The sequence below is a fragment of the Pezoporus occidentalis genome, unplaced genomic scaffold (genome assembly GCF_034315485.1).
Source record: "Pezoporus occidentalis ecotype Australia unplaced genomic scaffold, CSIRO_AGI_Poc_V1 ctg280, whole genome shotgun sequence".
NCBI lineage: Eukaryota > Metazoa > Chordata > Aves > Psittaciformes > Psittacidae > Pezoporus > Pezoporus occidentalis.
In genome coordinates, this window is record NW_026914719.1 from 1,253,704 (window position 1) to 1,271,253 (window position 17,550).

At 53.2% G+C, this 17,550-nt stretch overlaps 1 protein-coding gene across 1 annotated transcript in view; it reads left to right on the forward strand.

Annotated features, from left to right (window-relative positions):
* Nucleotides 1-1,167: 1,167 nt before the first annotated feature.
* Nucleotides 1,168-17,550, forward strand: part of LGR6 (leucine rich repeat containing G protein-coupled receptor 6) — a 110,018-nt gene continuing 93,635 nt past the window's right edge. The window contains exon 1 of the mRNA XM_062625708.1: nucleotides 1,168-1,672. Within this exon, the coding sequence (XP_062481692.1) occupies nucleotides 1,329-1,672 (344 nt within the window). The 5' untranslated portion in view covers nucleotides 1,168-1,328. The remainder of the gene's footprint in view (nucleotides 1,673-17,550) is intronic.

A 17,550-nucleotide genomic window follows, 5' to 3' on the forward strand; every position in this document is an offset into this window, starting at 1 on the left:
GTGGATCCCCAGGGAGAACGCATTGAGAAGCTGTCAGGAGCTCCCAATGCCGTTGGTGTCTGCCTGCTCTTAGGCTGCAGAGGGACAGGGAAGTTGTAGATAAAAGCTGCTGCTGCAGGCAGGAGCAGAGGGATGGGCCTGACACCTCCTCCAAACTGACACCAAGTTCCTGGGTGCTGTCAGAGCAAATCTGACCATTTCAGGCCATGCTAAAGGCCTGCAACAGAGCAGGGGAAGAGAAGCTTCTCAAGGAACCCAAGGAGGAACCCTCTCTCCAAGGAGGGCTTCCCATCTCTGCACCAAGTAGTGTTTTACATTTGGAGCTGTCAAAACACACCACAAACATCTAATTAATGACACCTCCAGAAGTGCTCATGATGGAAGGGGCTTCATTCAAATTAAATCATTGCAGATCCGGTGCCCTTTTCTAAGCAGCTGCTTCGGCTGCCACAGAACTTGGTAGTTCCTTGACACCCAAGCAGGAAGAAATCGTGTTCTGGTGCACATCCCACATGTTTCAGGACACCCCAAACGCTCTGGGCTGCACTGGCACAGGCCTGCTCCAGTCTTAAAACCCCCATTCAATGGACTATTCCTCTACTTTGACCTCCAGCCTAGGAGCAAACCAGCTGCCTGCTTGTGGCATCAGTGCTGTGCAGCTCCTGCAAATACAGCTCACACACGCACTCAATCATGACCTGGGCAAAGCCATAGCAAGCAAGAGGACCACATCCCAGTGCCCTGGAGAGGTCCCACCGAGTTCCCACCATGCCACTGCTGCTCCATCCCCCGGCATCCCCCACCCAGCCTCTGCCCCACATGGGGACAGCAAGGAGGCTGCTCGTGGGTGAGGGTCCAAGTCCAGGACAACCCCACAGCCCTGGGCACGGTCTCTTCAGCAAGCAGCTCATTGCGAGCTCCTCACTCCCTGACTTTCAGTTGCAGCTGGGGTTAGCAGCCAGCACAGACACACAGAGTCCTTTAATTGGGGTTGAATTTCAGCGTCCCGAAGTCTGGAGCCCTTGAAGTGCCGGTTGGGTACTCCTGCCTTTGTAGTTAAAATCCTCTGCCCTGTCAGAGCCAGCTTTGCCTTCCCCTGCCCTATCCCACAGCAGCATTGGACCCAAGCAAGTGCAGGTCCCGGAGCTCTGAACAACTCTTTATTTGTTGAGGTTTTTCTTTCCCCCTTCCTTCCCTTTGAATGAAATTCCTGCCAGCTCCGAGAGGGAGAGAGAGAGGGAAAAAGAGTAGAAAGTTTAACTCCTCCCATTGGAGCATCTCACGCCCCTGCCCAGCCCTTGAAACCCAATAACCAAGATCATTCAACAATGCCTCCCCTTCCCCGGCTGCATCCTTACCTCACTCCGACCTGCCGGCGGTACCCTGCCCGCTGCACGCGAGGCAGCAGGATCGCTGCCCTCCATCCAGCCGAGCCGCAGCACCGGGGCGAGCCGGCGGCACCGGTGCAGGCAAGGATGGACACGCTCTTCTTCTGGGGCATTCTCCTGGCCTCTTCCACCAGCGTCCAGGCGGTGCCTGCAGAGCAAGGTGCTGCACCCTCCTGCCCACCCCAGTGCCACTGCGAAGAGGATGGCATCGTGCTCTCGGTGGACTGCTCCGAGCTGGGGCTTTCGGAGGTCCCTGCCAACCTGAGCCCCCTAACAGCTTACCTGTAAGTACAGCCCTTGCTGGGTTTGGGGTTGGTTTGCAACGCTTTCCCCGGATCCCTTGCTCAGCTGCAGCGTTCCTGCAGCTTGGAAGCTTCTGCCACATTTTCCTGAAATTGAATTTCCTCTGGAAATTAGAAGCAAAACAAAACAACAGCAAAGAAGAAAAAAAAAAGGCAGCTATGGCTCCAGGACCTGCCAAGCTAAGCCAGCTCCCCCTCCTCCCCGCAGCCCTCTGCAAATGCTGTTTATATTGCAATGTTATGCATGCTTTGCTTCTTGATTACAGTGGATCAGAGGAGCTGATTTGCTGGGTAGATTCTGATTGTCTGGGAACATAATGGAGTATTTATACTGAGCAATTAGTGCAAACTGCTCTGGGGTCCTTCTGTCAAACATTTCAATAGCTGTGATAGCTGAGGGGGTTTGGGTTGAGCTGGCCACCAGCAGTGTCCAAGGTGCCTCTTTAAAACCAATAGTAAAGTCTTAAAAGAGGTGTGGTGCTTTTGGTGGGTTATTTTTGGCTATTTGTTTACTTTTACATTCTTAATGATCTGAGTATTTCCCATCCTTTCTGGTCTTAACACCCCAATGGGTTACACTGCCACAGGGCTCTGGTGTGCTTGTTTCTAGCCCCAGAGATGGTCTCAGTGATGCCATCTGACTAGAGATGACTGAGGATGTCCTCAGGGTGAGCAGAGGACTCCATGGAAGTATCTCAGGGTTTGACCAGGAGAGGAAACACCTCTCTTAGGGAGACAAGCTGGACCTGGCATGCGCTGGGGAAGATGCTCACCTGTATTCACAGAGGTGCTGCAGCCAGCAACCTCATCTGTGCAGATGGGCTGCTGAGGACCTTGGCTGTCCCAGCTAGGGATGCAGCTGAGGTGCTGCCAAGGGAAGCTGTGTGCACCACAGCCATTGAGGACAACTGGTGGTCCCCAGGCAGTGCTGGGGATGTTCGGTTTGTGTTCAACCGTGCTGCGAGGGAGCTGCTGTCCCAACGTGGCACACAACCCGTGCTGCTGGCTTTCTGGTGTTGGTGGCTTCTCCTGATGGGCAGTTACTCAGCTGTTAAAGCTGAGCACCCTAACTCATTCGGGAAGGGCTTTGCAGCTTCAGGCTGAAGCTGCCACAGATGGATAAGAGCTTCTCCACTCAACCCGCTTGCCAGAGGATCGCATTGGTTTGTCTTGTGCCAACCATTCGCTAGCCAGAGCTGTGTTAGGTCAGCTGAGAAAGAAATATGACAGGAAAGGATGATTTTCACTGGGCAGCATGAAAGATGATTGAAATGTGCAATACAAGCTATGTTTCCCTGGGACAAGGAACCACAGAGCACTTGTCACATGAGGTGTGTCCTGTATAGAGCTGTCCCCTCCGCACACATCCTGGGGCTAAGTTTGGAGCCTGTGAGCGCAAAGTCACTGTGGCTCTTGACCATGCCTTGGCGCAGGGGGTTAAAACCATGTGGGCTGTAAGCAGGGGGGCTGCAGAGCTTTGCAGCCCTGCTCAGCACCCAGCCCATCCTTGTGGTCATCACAAGACCAGGCACCTGTGGCTCCGCAGCACATCACTGCCAGCTCCATTGAATGAAACAAGGGCAGCTTGGTGTTAAAGGGCTCTCACTGCCCCGTTCCCCCTGACCGTGGTGCTCGGAGCAGGGACACTGAGCCCTGGGCTGCGGCTCTCCCCGTGCATGGACCCCAGCGGGTGGGTGCTTAAAGATGCTCCCGGCCTGGTGCTGCCGGCGACTGCGGCTGCTGCTGGCAGAGCCCTGGATGTGGCTGGGAGCTGGTGCTCGGGGCAAGCCCCATCAGCGCTCCCCGTCCCTCGGGGCACCCCCGGCGGCCGCTCCGCTCACACGGGGGCGCCAACGACAGCGATTTGCGGGAGCTGCGCCCGCAGCGCCGCCCATCCCCGTGCGGGAAGAGCGGGGCTGCAGGGACCCCCCGGTGCGAAACGCCTCGGGTAGAGCCAGGGAGGTGTTGGAGGGTCCAGAGCTCCCCTCCTCCCCTTGGGGCTGGACCTGTTTGAGGGGAAACCGGCGCGTTTGCTGCCTGTTACACACTGCCTTAATGGCTGAGATTGGGCAGAGGTAGGAAGGCAGGATGAGCAGGGAATTGTCCCCGAGTTTCCTCCCTGCTTCTGCCACCACCTTCCCGGCCAGCCTTCGGCACGGTGAGTTTCTCAGTTACAAGGTGTGCAGTCAGGGCTGTTTTTTCAAAGCCAATCGGCATAAATGCTGCAGGAAGGATGGATATTGGAGAGGGATCTGTGTTCTTCAGGTGAATTCAGCCTTGGAAATCACCTTCAGAGACGTAAAGAAATGCCGAGGATTATAGGGAGATCTGCAAGAGCTGAAAAGCAGCTGTGTGATGGCAACGGGGAGCGTGGAGCTGAAGGAAGCTGCTCCCAAAATTTTCCATCTTCTTTACTCCATACCCTGTGTTCTAAGGAAGTTACTGGTCCCCTTCTGTAAGGAACAGGAATCCCTCAGGTGCAAAAGGATCCTCGTAATAACCTCTGATTAGACACTGCCTCACCCACTATGGAGCTTGCATTCATGCCCTATCCTGACCATGCTGTGCCTCCCCTGTGCCTGTCTCTCTCCAAGAACCCTGTCCTTGCTCACTTGATACCTCCCTGAACTCACACCTTATCCCTCCATCCAAATCCAAGCTTTACCAATGGAGGCAATCCCTGGTGAGCCTGCAGCTGTGGCCAGGGGGATGGGAGAGAAGCAGTGACCTCTCCTCAGGGGCATCTCTCCGGCAGGCACTTAGACACGCTGCTGTCTCTTGGCAGCTCGGCTGGGGTTGTCCATGTTAGGTGACAGGTCCCTGCTGGCTGCGTTGCTCCTGCCAGCATCCTTGAGCTCAATCAGGGCTCCTGCTGGCTCCAACAGCCCATTCCTCTGGAGCAGCACAGACCAGCCTGCCTGCCTCATCACGTGGCGACTGGCAAGGAGCTTTAGTGCATGTTGTATTGGAGGGGTTGAGGGTACGAACTGTGTCTTAGCCCGGCCTTACAGTCCAGCCATGAAACACTAAAGGTCAGCACATCCACTCCATCTTCTCTACACTGTCCCAGTCAGTAGTTAGTCCGAGACAGCAATAACATTCATTTCTCCTTCTCTTGTGAAGAGGAGCAGTGCTTGGGACAGAGATGGAGCAGGGAGTATGGCAATATGGGAGACGGGAACATGCAGGACAGTGGGGATACTGCAGTGGAAGTGATAAGGATGAAGGACACAAACCTGTAGAATACATCAATAGCACCATGGCTCAAAGCTCAGCTGGAGGAGCCATCCCCCCCTTCCCCAGGGTCCCAGGTCCCTGGAGGGCCAGGCTCTCCCTCTTCTGTGTGCCCATTCCTCAGAAGCATCGATGACTGCATGTCCTTGTCCCAGGCCCCATGCACCCCTTGCAGTGAAGCCAGGCAAGGCTTCACTGCACAGCTCACTGTGAGTGATGCTGTTGCTCTGTCCTGGAAAGTCAGCAAACACCTGGGGCACAAGGCAGGTGATGAGGTTGTTGGGCTGTTGCTGTCACAGCAGGATTTGGAGAAAGAAAGCAGCAGAGAAAGAGCACCCAGAGCCTGGCTGCTCCTGGATAGTGCCAGGCACCTCAGGAGGCTGCCCAGACAAAATGCTTCTCATTCCCACCCTGTTTCCATTGAGGTGAATGGGATCAGGAGCCTTCAGGGCTGTTCTCGCTTTGCAGAGACATTTTGAGCCATTGCTTGGAATTTAGCATCCCACTGGGAGTCTGCAGGCCCCACGTCATCCATGCTCTCCTCTGAGCTGAAGATCCCATGGGGAAGCATCTCCCAGCACTAATGAACCCTGTCACTTTGGGGTACCCAAGTGTGCCAAACCAAGATCTGCCCAAGCCCCAGGTGCCATGGGTCCAACAGACTCTATTGCTGCTTCCCTTATGGGGAAGGCAGATGAAAACGAACCAGAAGCCATGTAATTCCCACCCCTGTGCTCCCCAGCTTGTAACGAGGAGGAAACCAACCCGAGCAGCCTTGGAATCAGGCACAGCTTGAGAGTAAACTGTGAGAGAAACTGAAAAGCAACGTGAAAAGCCACAGCCACTGAGCGTGTGCTTCCAAATGGCCTTTTGTATGCCCTAGGCATCGCGGAACTCTCACCACAGCCAACAGCTGGAATATCCCAATCCCTTGGCCCATGGCAGTGCTCAGAGCACTGCTGGTTTAGCAGTCAGAGAGCAGAGGAGCCTCATCCCTGTATGGCTGTCAGGAGCCTGATGCCACGGGTGCTGCAGGGTGGTGTCCCTGGGCTCAAGTCCAACAGGCAGAGCAGTGGGGACACACTGAACCCGACAGAGAGCAAAGGAGCGGTGAGGGAAGCAGTGTCCTGGGGGGGATCAGTGGTGCTCAGAGCAAAGCCAGCGTTGCAGGACCATGAACAGGGAGGTCAGTCCTCGAGCTGCATGTGGTGGGTTGGTTTTCGAAGCAATACCTCATCTCTTTGAAAAGGAAAAGCTTGATGCAAACGGAGCAGCGTTCGTGGGACTGTGAATAGGGGGGATGTGGTGACACGTTGAATAGGGGAGATGTGGTGACACGTTGAATAGGGGAGATGTGACACATTGAATCAAGAGAGTTGACTTCAGTGTTCTCACTTCATGGTGGCTTTTTAAAGGATTTTTTAGGACTTTTTAAAGGAAAGTTTCTGTTTCCATCTTTTCACCTGCTGGTGTTATGGTTACCTGAGGCAGTTTAATGTTCACATTGAAGGACTCCAACACTATCAAAGCACCCTAATGGTTCTAAAACACAGTATTGGTTTCTTTTGTTCTGTACTAAGTGTTGACTTGCTGGCTCTTTGTTCTGGGTTGAAGAGAAAGGAAATGTTGGCGACTGAATTTCTAATGAACTTTCAGGGTTATGACAGCTCTTCCTGTCTCCTCCTGCTTCATCATCTTCCAGCCACCTTCTTCTCTGTGGTGGCAGAGCCACCATAACCTCTGCTCCCTTTAACCTCTTGATACGATGGGCTAGAAACATTTTGAGTCCAGCAGTTTTGCTCTACTTGACTGCTGCTATCCCAGTGCAGGTACTGTTGGGATTCAAGGGATGCTGTACTCTTTGCGCAGCAGCTGGTCCACAAACTTGGGCTGCAGTCCCTAAATGCCTCCAGCTACAACAGGCAGTGCTGCAGGTGACGAGGAAGAGGGAGAAGGAGCAGCCAGACCTTTGCTGCACTTGCTTCAAAGCTGGCAGTGAGCACAGCATTCCCTGGCAAAGAGGGAGCAGGTGTATGGATAAGGAGCGCGATGGGGAAGGCAGCACAGTGGAGCAGAGCAGACGTGCACGGATGGGGCTGTGCTCCGGGGTGGATGGACAGCAAACCTCCTCCCTCCTCCTTCGCTCTGCAAACGGCAGCCGGGGCAGCTCGGCTGGGAGCGGAGGAGAGGCCGGTCCCTCCCGCTGATGCTTTGAGGGATGCCCCAGTCCTGGTCCTGTGCGTTAGGGTGAGCGATGCTGGGAAGCAGCAGCCGCGCCGTGTCCGAGCGCTCCCTTCCATCCGGCACCGGGAGCAGGATGGGAGGGAGCTGCTGCTCCTCCGCTCTGGGCAGCAGCAGCAGCAGCGGGCTCATCCTCGCTTACATCCGAGCCCACTTGGCCTCGGCACGCCTGAGAGCAGCGGCCGCAGCAGAGCCTGGCTTTCCGCAGCATCGCGCACTTCCACTGCAAAAGCCTTCCTCCATCCTCCCCCTCTCCTCCCTGCCCGCCCCCCAGGCTAAGCAATGTGCCACAGCCTCCCCTCTCTCCCTCCCTTCCTTGAAGAATAAGCTCATAAATCTGCCTGGGGCAATGAAAACACTGAGCTCACGGCCCTTAGATCTGTGCGGGAGGAGCTCTCGCTGGCGATTAAAGGAGTTTAGGGTTTTCTTTGAAAAACGCTTTGATTCTGGCAGAGGCTCTGGTGCCAAAAGGCAGCAATGGGGCTGCAAATGCCTTTCCCCCTCTGCACCTGCCTGGGTCAGGGAGCAGCAGGAGGAGGTGGAGGAGGGAAAGGGAAACGCAATGCTTCCCAGCTCACTGCGTGGGACCCCCATCACCTCCTCAGTGCCAACAGCAGGGCAGGGGGTGCTGCTGCCTTTGAGCCCAGACCAGGGTGCCAAAATGCCTTCATTGCTGTGAGACAAAATGCTCCCCCCCCCCATCCATCCATCCTTGCTTGGAGGGCAGCTTCTTGGGAACCCTGAAACAGGAACATGAGCCCCGTTCATGCATCACAAGGAGGAAGCTCTGGGTGGGGAAAGGGGCACCGAGAGCAGCTGAATGCTGAGATCCCTGCAGGCATCCACAGGGTGCTTCCTGGGTGCCAGAGAGCCAGGGCCAGGGCAGTAGGAAGGGATAGGGGAGGACTGTCAGGGCTGGGAGGAGCCAGAGGTCACAGAGAAGGACTTCGGTAGGAGCTGAGGAGAGATCAGAAACAGCCTCCATGAAGAGCAGGACCAAGCACAAGCATCCAGTGTTTCAGCCAAGCCAAAAGAGAGCCAGGCTCCAGCCCAAGTGGCAGGGAGCAAAGGCAGGACACAGTGAAGCTCAGCTGGTTCCCGCAGTCTTGCAGGGATGCATCAAGGATCCAGGAAGGGGTAATGCAAAACCTCTCCAGGATCCACAGCACAGGCTCTGCTGACCGCGATGGAGGAGGGAAGCTCTGCAGTCTCCTCCCCTCCATGGGCTGGCAGAGGAGTCTCCCGAGGTATCAGCACTTCTCCATCTCCATCTGCCTTGTTTGCAGTCCTTCCTGTAGCTGTTTAAACCTCTTTGAAGGATTTGGAAATGAAAAGCAGCCCCCATGGGAGTGGAGCGAGGCAGACACACCTGTAAGGGTAGGACCTGCTCAAGGGACCTGCTCTCTCTTCATGTGAGCAGCCACAGGTCCCACTACAAAGAGACCCAGGGGAGACAGGGTAGTTTTGAGCACTGAACATCCCCGTGGGGCACCAATTAGTAACATTCCTCTTCCTTCAAAGGGAAGGTGAAGCCCAAGCACCACGTGTGTCCTCTCTCGGGGCTCTGCATGCTGAGGTGGGAACCACAGGGGTGGAAGAGGAGAGGAAATGTGGTGTCCTCTTGCTGGGGGAGCAGGGGGTGCACTCATGGGGGCAGAGAGGGCTGCTGGGAGGATGCCCACACGTGTTGAGAGGTTCTGTACGGTGACACTGCGTGCTCATCGTCGGTTTTACTACGGGCATGAAAAGAGTGCTCCTGCTGCTGCTCTCTCAAGGGAAGAGTGAGGTGCAGAGTCACAAAGCTGCACTGTAAGGCTTTCTTCTCCATGTACATAAAGGCATGGGAGTTGTCAGATATTGTCCCAAAGCTATGTCCCAACACTGGGACATCTCCTCTCTGAGAAGTGACCCAGGTACCAAAGGACCTTTGGATCAGGCGTGTTGATTTGCAGAATCATAGAATAGTTTGGGTTGGAAAGGACCTCAAGATCATCCAGTTCCAACCCCCCTGCCATGGCCAGGGACACCTCACACTAAACCATGGCACCCAAAGCTCTGTCCTGCCTGGCCTTGAACACTGCCAGGGATGGAGTATTCACAACTTCCCTGGGCAACCCATTCCAGTGCCTCACCACCCTCACAGTAAAGAACTTCTTCCTTAGATCCAATCTAAACTTCCCCTGTTTCAGTTTGAACCCATCACCCTTTGTCCTATCACTACAGTTCCTAATGAAGAGTCCCTCCCCAGCATCCTTATAGGCCCCTTTCAGACACTGGAAGCAGTTCTGAGGTCTCCGCACAGCTTCTCTTCTCCAGGCTGAACAGCCCCAACTTTCTCAGCCTGTCTTCATACAGGAGCTGCTCCAGCCCCTGATCATCCTGGTGGCCTCCTCTGGACTTGTTCCAACAGCTCCATGTCCTTTTTATGTTGAGGACACCAGAACTGCACACAAAGAACCAAAAGTATCACAACCAGGACAGGACCCCGATGATAGCTGCAGGTAACGGGCGCACCAGTGTCCTGTGTCAGTGATTTCCACACATGGTCAAGGTGCCTGTGTCACAGCATGGTTTTCCATGTGCTCTGGCCTCACTGAGCGTGGAACCAGCCTCGCCATATCCATGTCCCCTCTAACTTCTCTTCAAACCAGCAGGTCCTGGTGCTGCAGGTTGTGTTTGCAGCTGCAGTCCTGCACAGGGAAGTGCCTGTTGGTTAAGGTATTGTTGTGCTTTCATGTGGTGTAAGGCAGCACAAGATTTATTAGTGACAGAAGCATGAATGCTGGAAGCCGTGATTTATTGATGAGGGGGGAGAGGAAACGTGTTGCAGCCCATGCTGGTTAGTGTGGTGTGTCTGAGGTGAGCCGTGAAAACTGCCCTGCTCCTCCATGAGGTCTCTGGCTCGTTTGGTGATGCCATGAGGCAGACCCCGTCCTTTTCCAGGGATCAACCTCCCGCTGACCATGGGTTTCTTTGAGGAAAGGAATTCTCCTGCATGGAGGGGCACAAAGACACCCAGGAGCAGGCAGGTGCCCCATGAGCTTTGGCTCCCTCTTACTGTGGAGGTGGGAGATAGAGAGGACTGGAGCGCAGCACAAGAAGCTTGAGCTGTTTTCTAGCTCTGTCCCAACCTTATGGCTCACCCCAAACAAGTTCTCTCCTTTTCCTGTGCCTCAGTCTCCCTATCTTTAAAGCAGTCCTAATAAACCCTCCTCTAATGTGCCTTGAGATGCAACTGATTCCAACAGTGCTATAGAAGAGTTGGAGGCTCTCAGCCCTTTCCAGCCACATGTCTGCACCTCTCGAGCTACAACACCTCTTCAGGCTTTATTAAACCATTCCTGAGCTTTCCATTTGTTCCGCCACAACACGAGGAAAAGCAAACCCGAGCTCTGGGATTTGTATCCTGCCTTTCACGTGCACTGACCTCATCACTCCTTGCTTAGGGATGCAGCTGCAAACAGCGCAGCTACTGCAGTGCTCCTGTGGAGCCGCAGCAGAGCTGGTTGGAGGTCATGGGCAGCACTGGTGAGCTCGGTGGAGGAAGTGAACCCAACTGCTTGGCCAGAGCTGCTGTAAACCCCAGCTCTTTCATCTGACCTGTTGTCTATAGGAAGCTTTTAGCACACTTCTCCCTGAACATATGGGGGTAAATAACAGCTCAGCTGTGATTGAAGAAAAGGGAGGGGAAAGATTGGCTTGGCTTAAACAAATAGATTTCTTTTTCAGGTTTCCCATGCAATTAAAACCAAACCAAACCAAACCAAACCATGTTTGCTGTGGGTATCCCTGAAACGTTTTGTTTGACTCCAAAAAGAATATAGAATGTTTCCCCATCCCTCCCCTTCTCCCCGCTTCTGTTTTCAGTGGAGCATCATTTTGCGTGATTTTACCTTTTACTGAAACACTGTGGTTCTGGCTGAGCTTGTGCCATCACGTGTTTTTCCTTTCCACACCATTTCCATCTCTTCACCTCCCACTTTACAGACACACAGGTCTTGTGAGAGCATCACCCTCCTCCCGGGGCTGTGCTGACTTCCCAAGGAGACTAAAGAGTGGCTGGGAGAAGGGAGGAAAGAATCCACGAAGGCTCCTTTTGGTTTCAGAGAGCTCCTCTGGCTCTTCTGGCAATCTGGCTACTGCCAAGGCACCTTCGAAACACCTTTGAAACGTCTCCAGCATGTTGGGCACCGTGACTGGGCTGGAGGGGAAATCCACATTCCCTTTGAAGTCTGAATACTAGAGCAGTCTTAGAATTATAGGGCTGTAATATACAGGAATGTGTGGGGCTGTAATTGTGACTTAGATCCTCGGATGAAAGGTGCTATGTACATACAAAAGGTATTATCCTTATTGCTATTATTATTACTATTATTATTACTATTATTATTATTATAGGGCTGCAATATGTGGATTGGAGATGAAAGTAACACCACAAGATCCTGAAATACAAGATACGTCTTAAGGAAATCTCACCTTGGAATTAGGTTTTGTCTACATGGGGGCAGCAGAGCTGGCTCTGGCTGCTTAGGGGCTTTTATGGAAGAAGTCCTGCATGCAGGCACGATTCCCAAACCCAAGCTGCTCTAACTCTCGGAAGGGTGTCTCCAGGAGGAGCTCTTCCAGAGCAGTTTTTGCAGGAAAAATTCCATCAGACATTTTCACCACTCTTTCTGAGACATTCCAGTTGCTGCCAGGCACACTGGAGCTGTCACAGGGTAAGTCCCTGGTGCTTGATCTGCCTATGAGAAGTGCAGGAACTGGTGACTCTTAGCAGGGTTTAGGGGCTGGAGTGGAAACTGGAGTGAGCTCCCAGTGTCACTGAGCTGAGAGAGAGCTCATGTGCCCATTGATCCAGCAGAGGTGGGGCCAGATCCAGCATCCTGAGCTCGGCATCCTCTTTCCAGCCATCAATCGCCTTTCCCTGAGCAGCCTGGGAGTAAAGCATGAAGGAAGACAGGGACCAGCTTTGATCCATCATAGAGGCTGGGGCTTTGCACAGCCTTTGCCGTCGGCCTCAAGTTGTTTCTTCTGTCTTGCTCTGCACTCACATCTCATTCACACGGGGGTGAAGCCAGGCGCTGAACTGGGACTCCCCATGACAGCACCTGCAGTGATTTTCTCCTGTGTCACTGGCTCCTCAAAGCATGAGGCTTCACCCCAGTGAGCAGCTCCAGCTGCCTCTCCTGGGGAAGGTGGGGGCAGGATTTAATCTGCTCCGATTTCCATCAGCTTTGAAAGCCCAAACAAAATCAGGCCTTGGCTCTCCTGCTTCAGGGGCTATCGTGTATGAGAGTGCAGAGACAGGTCTGCAGGGCACTGGTCTCGCTAAGAGCTGAGCCAGGGCCACGGGAGGCAGGTGGCAGTGGGAAGGGCTGTTCTCCTAGAGCTGGCCTCTCTTTGAAGGAGGCTTTCTCCTTGGGTAGCAGTGCTGGTTGTGGCTGGCACAGGCTAGCTCTGATGTGGCACCTCTGGGATCTGGCTGATGAGCTCCAGCCGGATCCAACCCTACCCTGTAGGACCTGGTCCATGAAGCAAGGCAGGGAGTAGATTGAATTGATTGCACCAATGCACCTAGAGATTTTTCAAGCATCCAGGCTTCCATTCTTCTCCAGTGTTGTGTGAACCAGTTTAGCCTGGAAGAGCTTTCATTTCAAGAGTGGGTATGACATGGGATAGTGAATAATTCTGTCTACAAGGCTCAGGTACACAAAGGCTCTTTCACAGTCTCAAGCCTCAGTCTTGCTCTTTCTGTGGCAGCACTTCAGTGCCCAGGAATACATGCAGCAGAGCAGCTTCTCCCAAACAGATTCTTCCCATAAGAGTGTGGAACAACTGCCAGAGATAAATGTGCAGGAAATAGCTGCATCCTGGTAGTCCTTTGGGGTGCCACCAGATACACTTTGGCAAAGGAACCTCCTTCTCACCTGATGCTGTTTCTGGCAGGTACAAAAAAGAATTCAAAATGTCTGCAAGGAAGGGGAAGTTATAACATAGCAGTTATAAGGAAGGGAAAGTTATAATAGTTATGAGAAAGGGGAAGTTATAACAGTTGTAACTATTCCTTGTGATCTTGGAAGAAGCAGGGGAGGATCTGTAGTGCCAGCCAGAGCTTTTTTGACTCGAATCAGCACAAGAGCCTTAGAAAAACCAGCTCTCAAGAGATGTCCAGCAGCTTAAGCTTGATGTGACACTCACATCAAACCAGACCTTGCCTGCAGAGCAGATGCTGCTTGAAGAGCAGAGCCTTGGTACCAGCACTTGGGCACAGCTGTGTAACTGAGCAGTGCCAAGCAAAACTCACCACTAAGTAAAGACAGGAACATATTTGACAGCCCTGAACTAGCAGAGGTGTCCCTGGAGCCATTGTCCCTGGAGCAATGGATCCTCCCAAGACTATCCAGACATAAAAACATTTCTTCTGATAAGATGTTTGCCAATAGTCTCTGGAGGGCTGTAAACCGCAGATGTGTGTCTGTGAGCAGCCTGAGCCCCTTGCTGTGCCCCAGCCAGGCAAACTGGAGGAGCCCTCAGGATCGCTCCGTGCATCCCTGGGCAGGTTTCCACCCGGCTCTGTGGGTGCCAGGCCCTGGGACTCGGGTATCCCGATGTCCTAGGCTGTTGTGCTCCTTCTTCACCCACCCATCCTGCCAGTTTGCCCTTTGAACAAAGCTTTCTGACCAAGATGTGCTGGCTTCCTGGGAATTCTTGTATTCTCCTGGTCCAGTATCACCCCTGACTTGAACTCCATGTGCCTTGTGAAATCAGGTGCGCAGCAGCAGGGACTCTACCTGAAGCACAAGGGCCACAGAGCAATGGCTGGCTCACATCAAGGATGACGAGTCAGGTCCGTCCGCAGCAGTTTCTGCATTGCTGAGCTCCCACAAGCCAGGTCTGGCTCCTCAGCAGGAGGGATCAGCTCCCCAGCCCTGCCTCACTCTTTCCCAATTGCGTTGGGAAGTGGAGCTTTACCCCCAGCACTCAAGTGCCTGTGTCTAACTGAGGCCATACCAGGCCTCCAGCAGCAATGTGTGGAGACAGGAAGACTCTGTTACCCATTTGACAGCAAAAAGAAAGGCTTTTCTTGGGACCACCCAGCGGAGAATGAGACAAGGCAAGAGCCATCACGGTCTAATGTCTTGTGGCTCCTTGGTGACACCATAGAGTCTGCTGCAGTTAATGGAAACCCGCTTGTCACTCAGGGTAGCAGAGATCACTCTGAGATGAGCTAACTCTTGGCATCTCTGAAACGCAGCCTGTCCCACCAGAGGACCTCCCAAACCCCTCCCAGGCTATTGCTGGGCTTGGCTGGAGAGCACCTCAGCCAAAATCCCTGCAGGCATCCCTGTTGCCCTTAGAAGGCGGTGAGCATGGTGAAGGAATGCAGCTGGTATTCATCTTACCTTGGGCTGGGAGTTTCAGCCAAGAAGCCAAGCTGCTCTGAACTGCATGCAGAGCCTCTCCATCTCTGCTGTCGTAAATGCTTGGAGTCTCTTTGTCTATAAATCACACTGCCTTGGAAGGCAGGGCTTGGATGCCTACTAGCCACAGAGACCCAGGCTTTTCTGGTTTATGGTAGGGAGGATGCTGGCAGGATCCACGGGAAAGGGTTCAGAAATGAATGGATTGTATCACTCACTGCAGTGATGGTACCGCAACGGAAGTCTGCCCACATGGGCTGTGTCAGTAGAAGGAAAGCCCAACAGGATCCTGGCTGCCATGTGTGTGTCCCCATGACCAAGATGGATCCCTTGGGTTGGATCCTCCGTTTCTGTTGGCTGAGATTTCATGGCTGTTAGCTTCAAAAGTCCCCCACAACAAGGCCAGAATGGCATTTTCAAAAGCTTTCAGCCATAATGTTTCATTTTAGGAAGTCTTTGGTCTGAACACAGACAATTTTCAGCCAAAAACGGCTGAAAACCACCAACAATTCTCAATTCCAGTAAAAATGCTATTCTCCATTTGACAGTGTCAACAGCTGTTGGGTTTTGTTCCTTCCTCATTACAAGAGGGACTCCGGGCAGCAATGCCCTGCGATCCCAATAGTTTATCCTTTCCTCTCACCCAACGCAGTGCCTCCTTCAGGGACCATTTGTGTTACCTCCAAAGAGATACAGGGCACTGCCTCTGGCCCACGGGTCAGGGTTCTGTGTGGATGGGAACATCATTTATAAAGCATGCTGGCTGGTGGCTTGATCCACAGTAGGATTCAGCTCAAAGAGGGAGGTTAATGGTGCTAGCGAATAAAGCCATGACTGAGAGACAGTAACAAGTGGGAAACTGAAGTGTTTTAGGGCAATAATAGAGCCCACATCTACCCGTGAGGTATGTGTAGATATATGGATATATCTATCCGTAGGAGCAGGAATTTCCTGGTGAAGCAGATGGGAAGCAGAGCATCTCCTTCTGACTGTCCTGGGCTCTGCTTTTGCAGGCAGCCCATGATTAGGGATTTAACAGCAGGTTGGTAAGACTCCCAAAAGGAAGGCAGTGGCCCCTCCAGGGTTATGGTGCTCCAGTCCAGGAAAAAGAAGAGATGGTCTGGGACCATTTTTGGAAATGACCACCACCATGGTTCTCACTCTGGCTGCAACGTCGCCATCCAGATAAAAGTGCAAGAGCCCGAATGAGTTGCAATAGATGTAAGGACTGACTGTGCCTTGCCCCAGAGAGCTTCTCTGCATGACAGCTTATGGGGGTTGATCCTGACCAGAAGGTCAGTACCTCCCTAGCTGCTTCCTCCCCACAGTGGGAGGGGGAAAGAACCAGAAGGGCAAAAGTAAGAAACCTCGTGGGTCAGTACAAGACAGTTCAATAGGTAAAGCAAAGCTGGGTTTGCAAGCAAAGCAAAACAAGGAAATAACTTCCCATCAGCATGCAGGTGCTGAGTCACTTCCACGAAAGCAGGGCTTCATGGCTTGTACAGATTACTTGGGAAGACAAATGTCATAACCACGGATGTCCCCCTTCCTCCTCCTTTCAGCTTTCATTGCTGAGCATGATGCCATATGGTATGGGATATCCTCTTGATGAGTTCACATCAGCTGTCCTGGCTGCGTTCCCTCCCAGCTTCTTGCACACCCCAGCCTTCTGCTAGGTGGGGCAGACTGGGACAAGGATGGGGTGCAAGCACTCAGCAGTAGCCAGAACACTGGAGTGTTCTCAACAGAGTCACAGACCCAGAGCACAGCACCCTACAGGCTGCTGCAAAAAGGAACCCCAGCCCAGCCAGAACCAGTTCACACCTCCATCAATTTGCCAGGCTCCAGCATCCGCCCACTTGTACTTCTCTCTGGCAGCTTTTTGCAGGCTGATGTGGAGGTCAAGGCTCTGCTCCCAGATCCTGTTATCACTGCATGAATTTGTGGCCGCAGCCAGATTAAAATCATCTTTTATTTAATCCCATTGTTGGGTTTGACCTTGTAGATCCTGACGTTGATCATTGTTGCTGTTGTGGGCAGGATTCTGCTAACCCTTGATAAATCAATCCAGTTCTGATAAAGCAAGCCATAAGCAGGTGCTGGGGGTGCCCCAAAGCTCAAGCAGATACAGACCACAAATCTTCAGAGCAGCTGAGGTCAGCCCTGTCACAGCTGAACCCAATGGAGGGTCAGACCATGACAGCCGTGCTTGGCAGGTCACCTTGGTTAGTGATAGCCACAACCTGTGTCAGAGGCATTTCCCTAGAGGGCAATCAGAGCTTGGCAAAGGTCCTGCGCTGTAGAGCTCTTAGGGATGCCGGGCACATTCACTGCTTGCTCAGAGGACAGATAGCAGGGATGTCAACTGCTCAGCATCTTCCTCAAACGCAGATCCCAAGCTGTTGAGAAAGGAGCCTCTATGAAGGTAAGGACTGAGTGATGGCCACAGGAGTGGAGGCAACTGTGCCAACATAACAGGAGCTCATGGCAGGAGAAGTTACAGGGAACAGCGGGGTGCCTGCTGGGTGGTACCTGTGGTGATGGAGGTCCTGTGTGCTGTCATTTAACCTTCCCTTGGCCGGGTGCTACCTGGGACCTCCCCACTTCACATGGGGCAGGTGAGAACAGTTCTGTTTGCCCTGTGGAATTTGGAGTGGTGGGGCCAGAGGAGGTAAAGCCCTCATCAACCTGGAGCCTGCCATGGTCGCTGCACCTCCTCTTTGCTGGCTTTCTCCATGCCAAGGAAGGTGTTTCATTGTGCGCACTGAAGTCCTTAAGCAGTGCCCACCATGTGTTCCTTGAGCAAGGGCTGTGCCCTGCAGATAGATCCTGGCAGCACCAGGCTCTCGGATATTGGCATCTTGGGATATTGCTGGCTTTTAGCTGTTGCTCATGCTGGTGCAACTTGTCCGGACAGGACAGAAGATGCCTTGGTGCATGAGCAGAGGGAGTGCCACTGAGTCA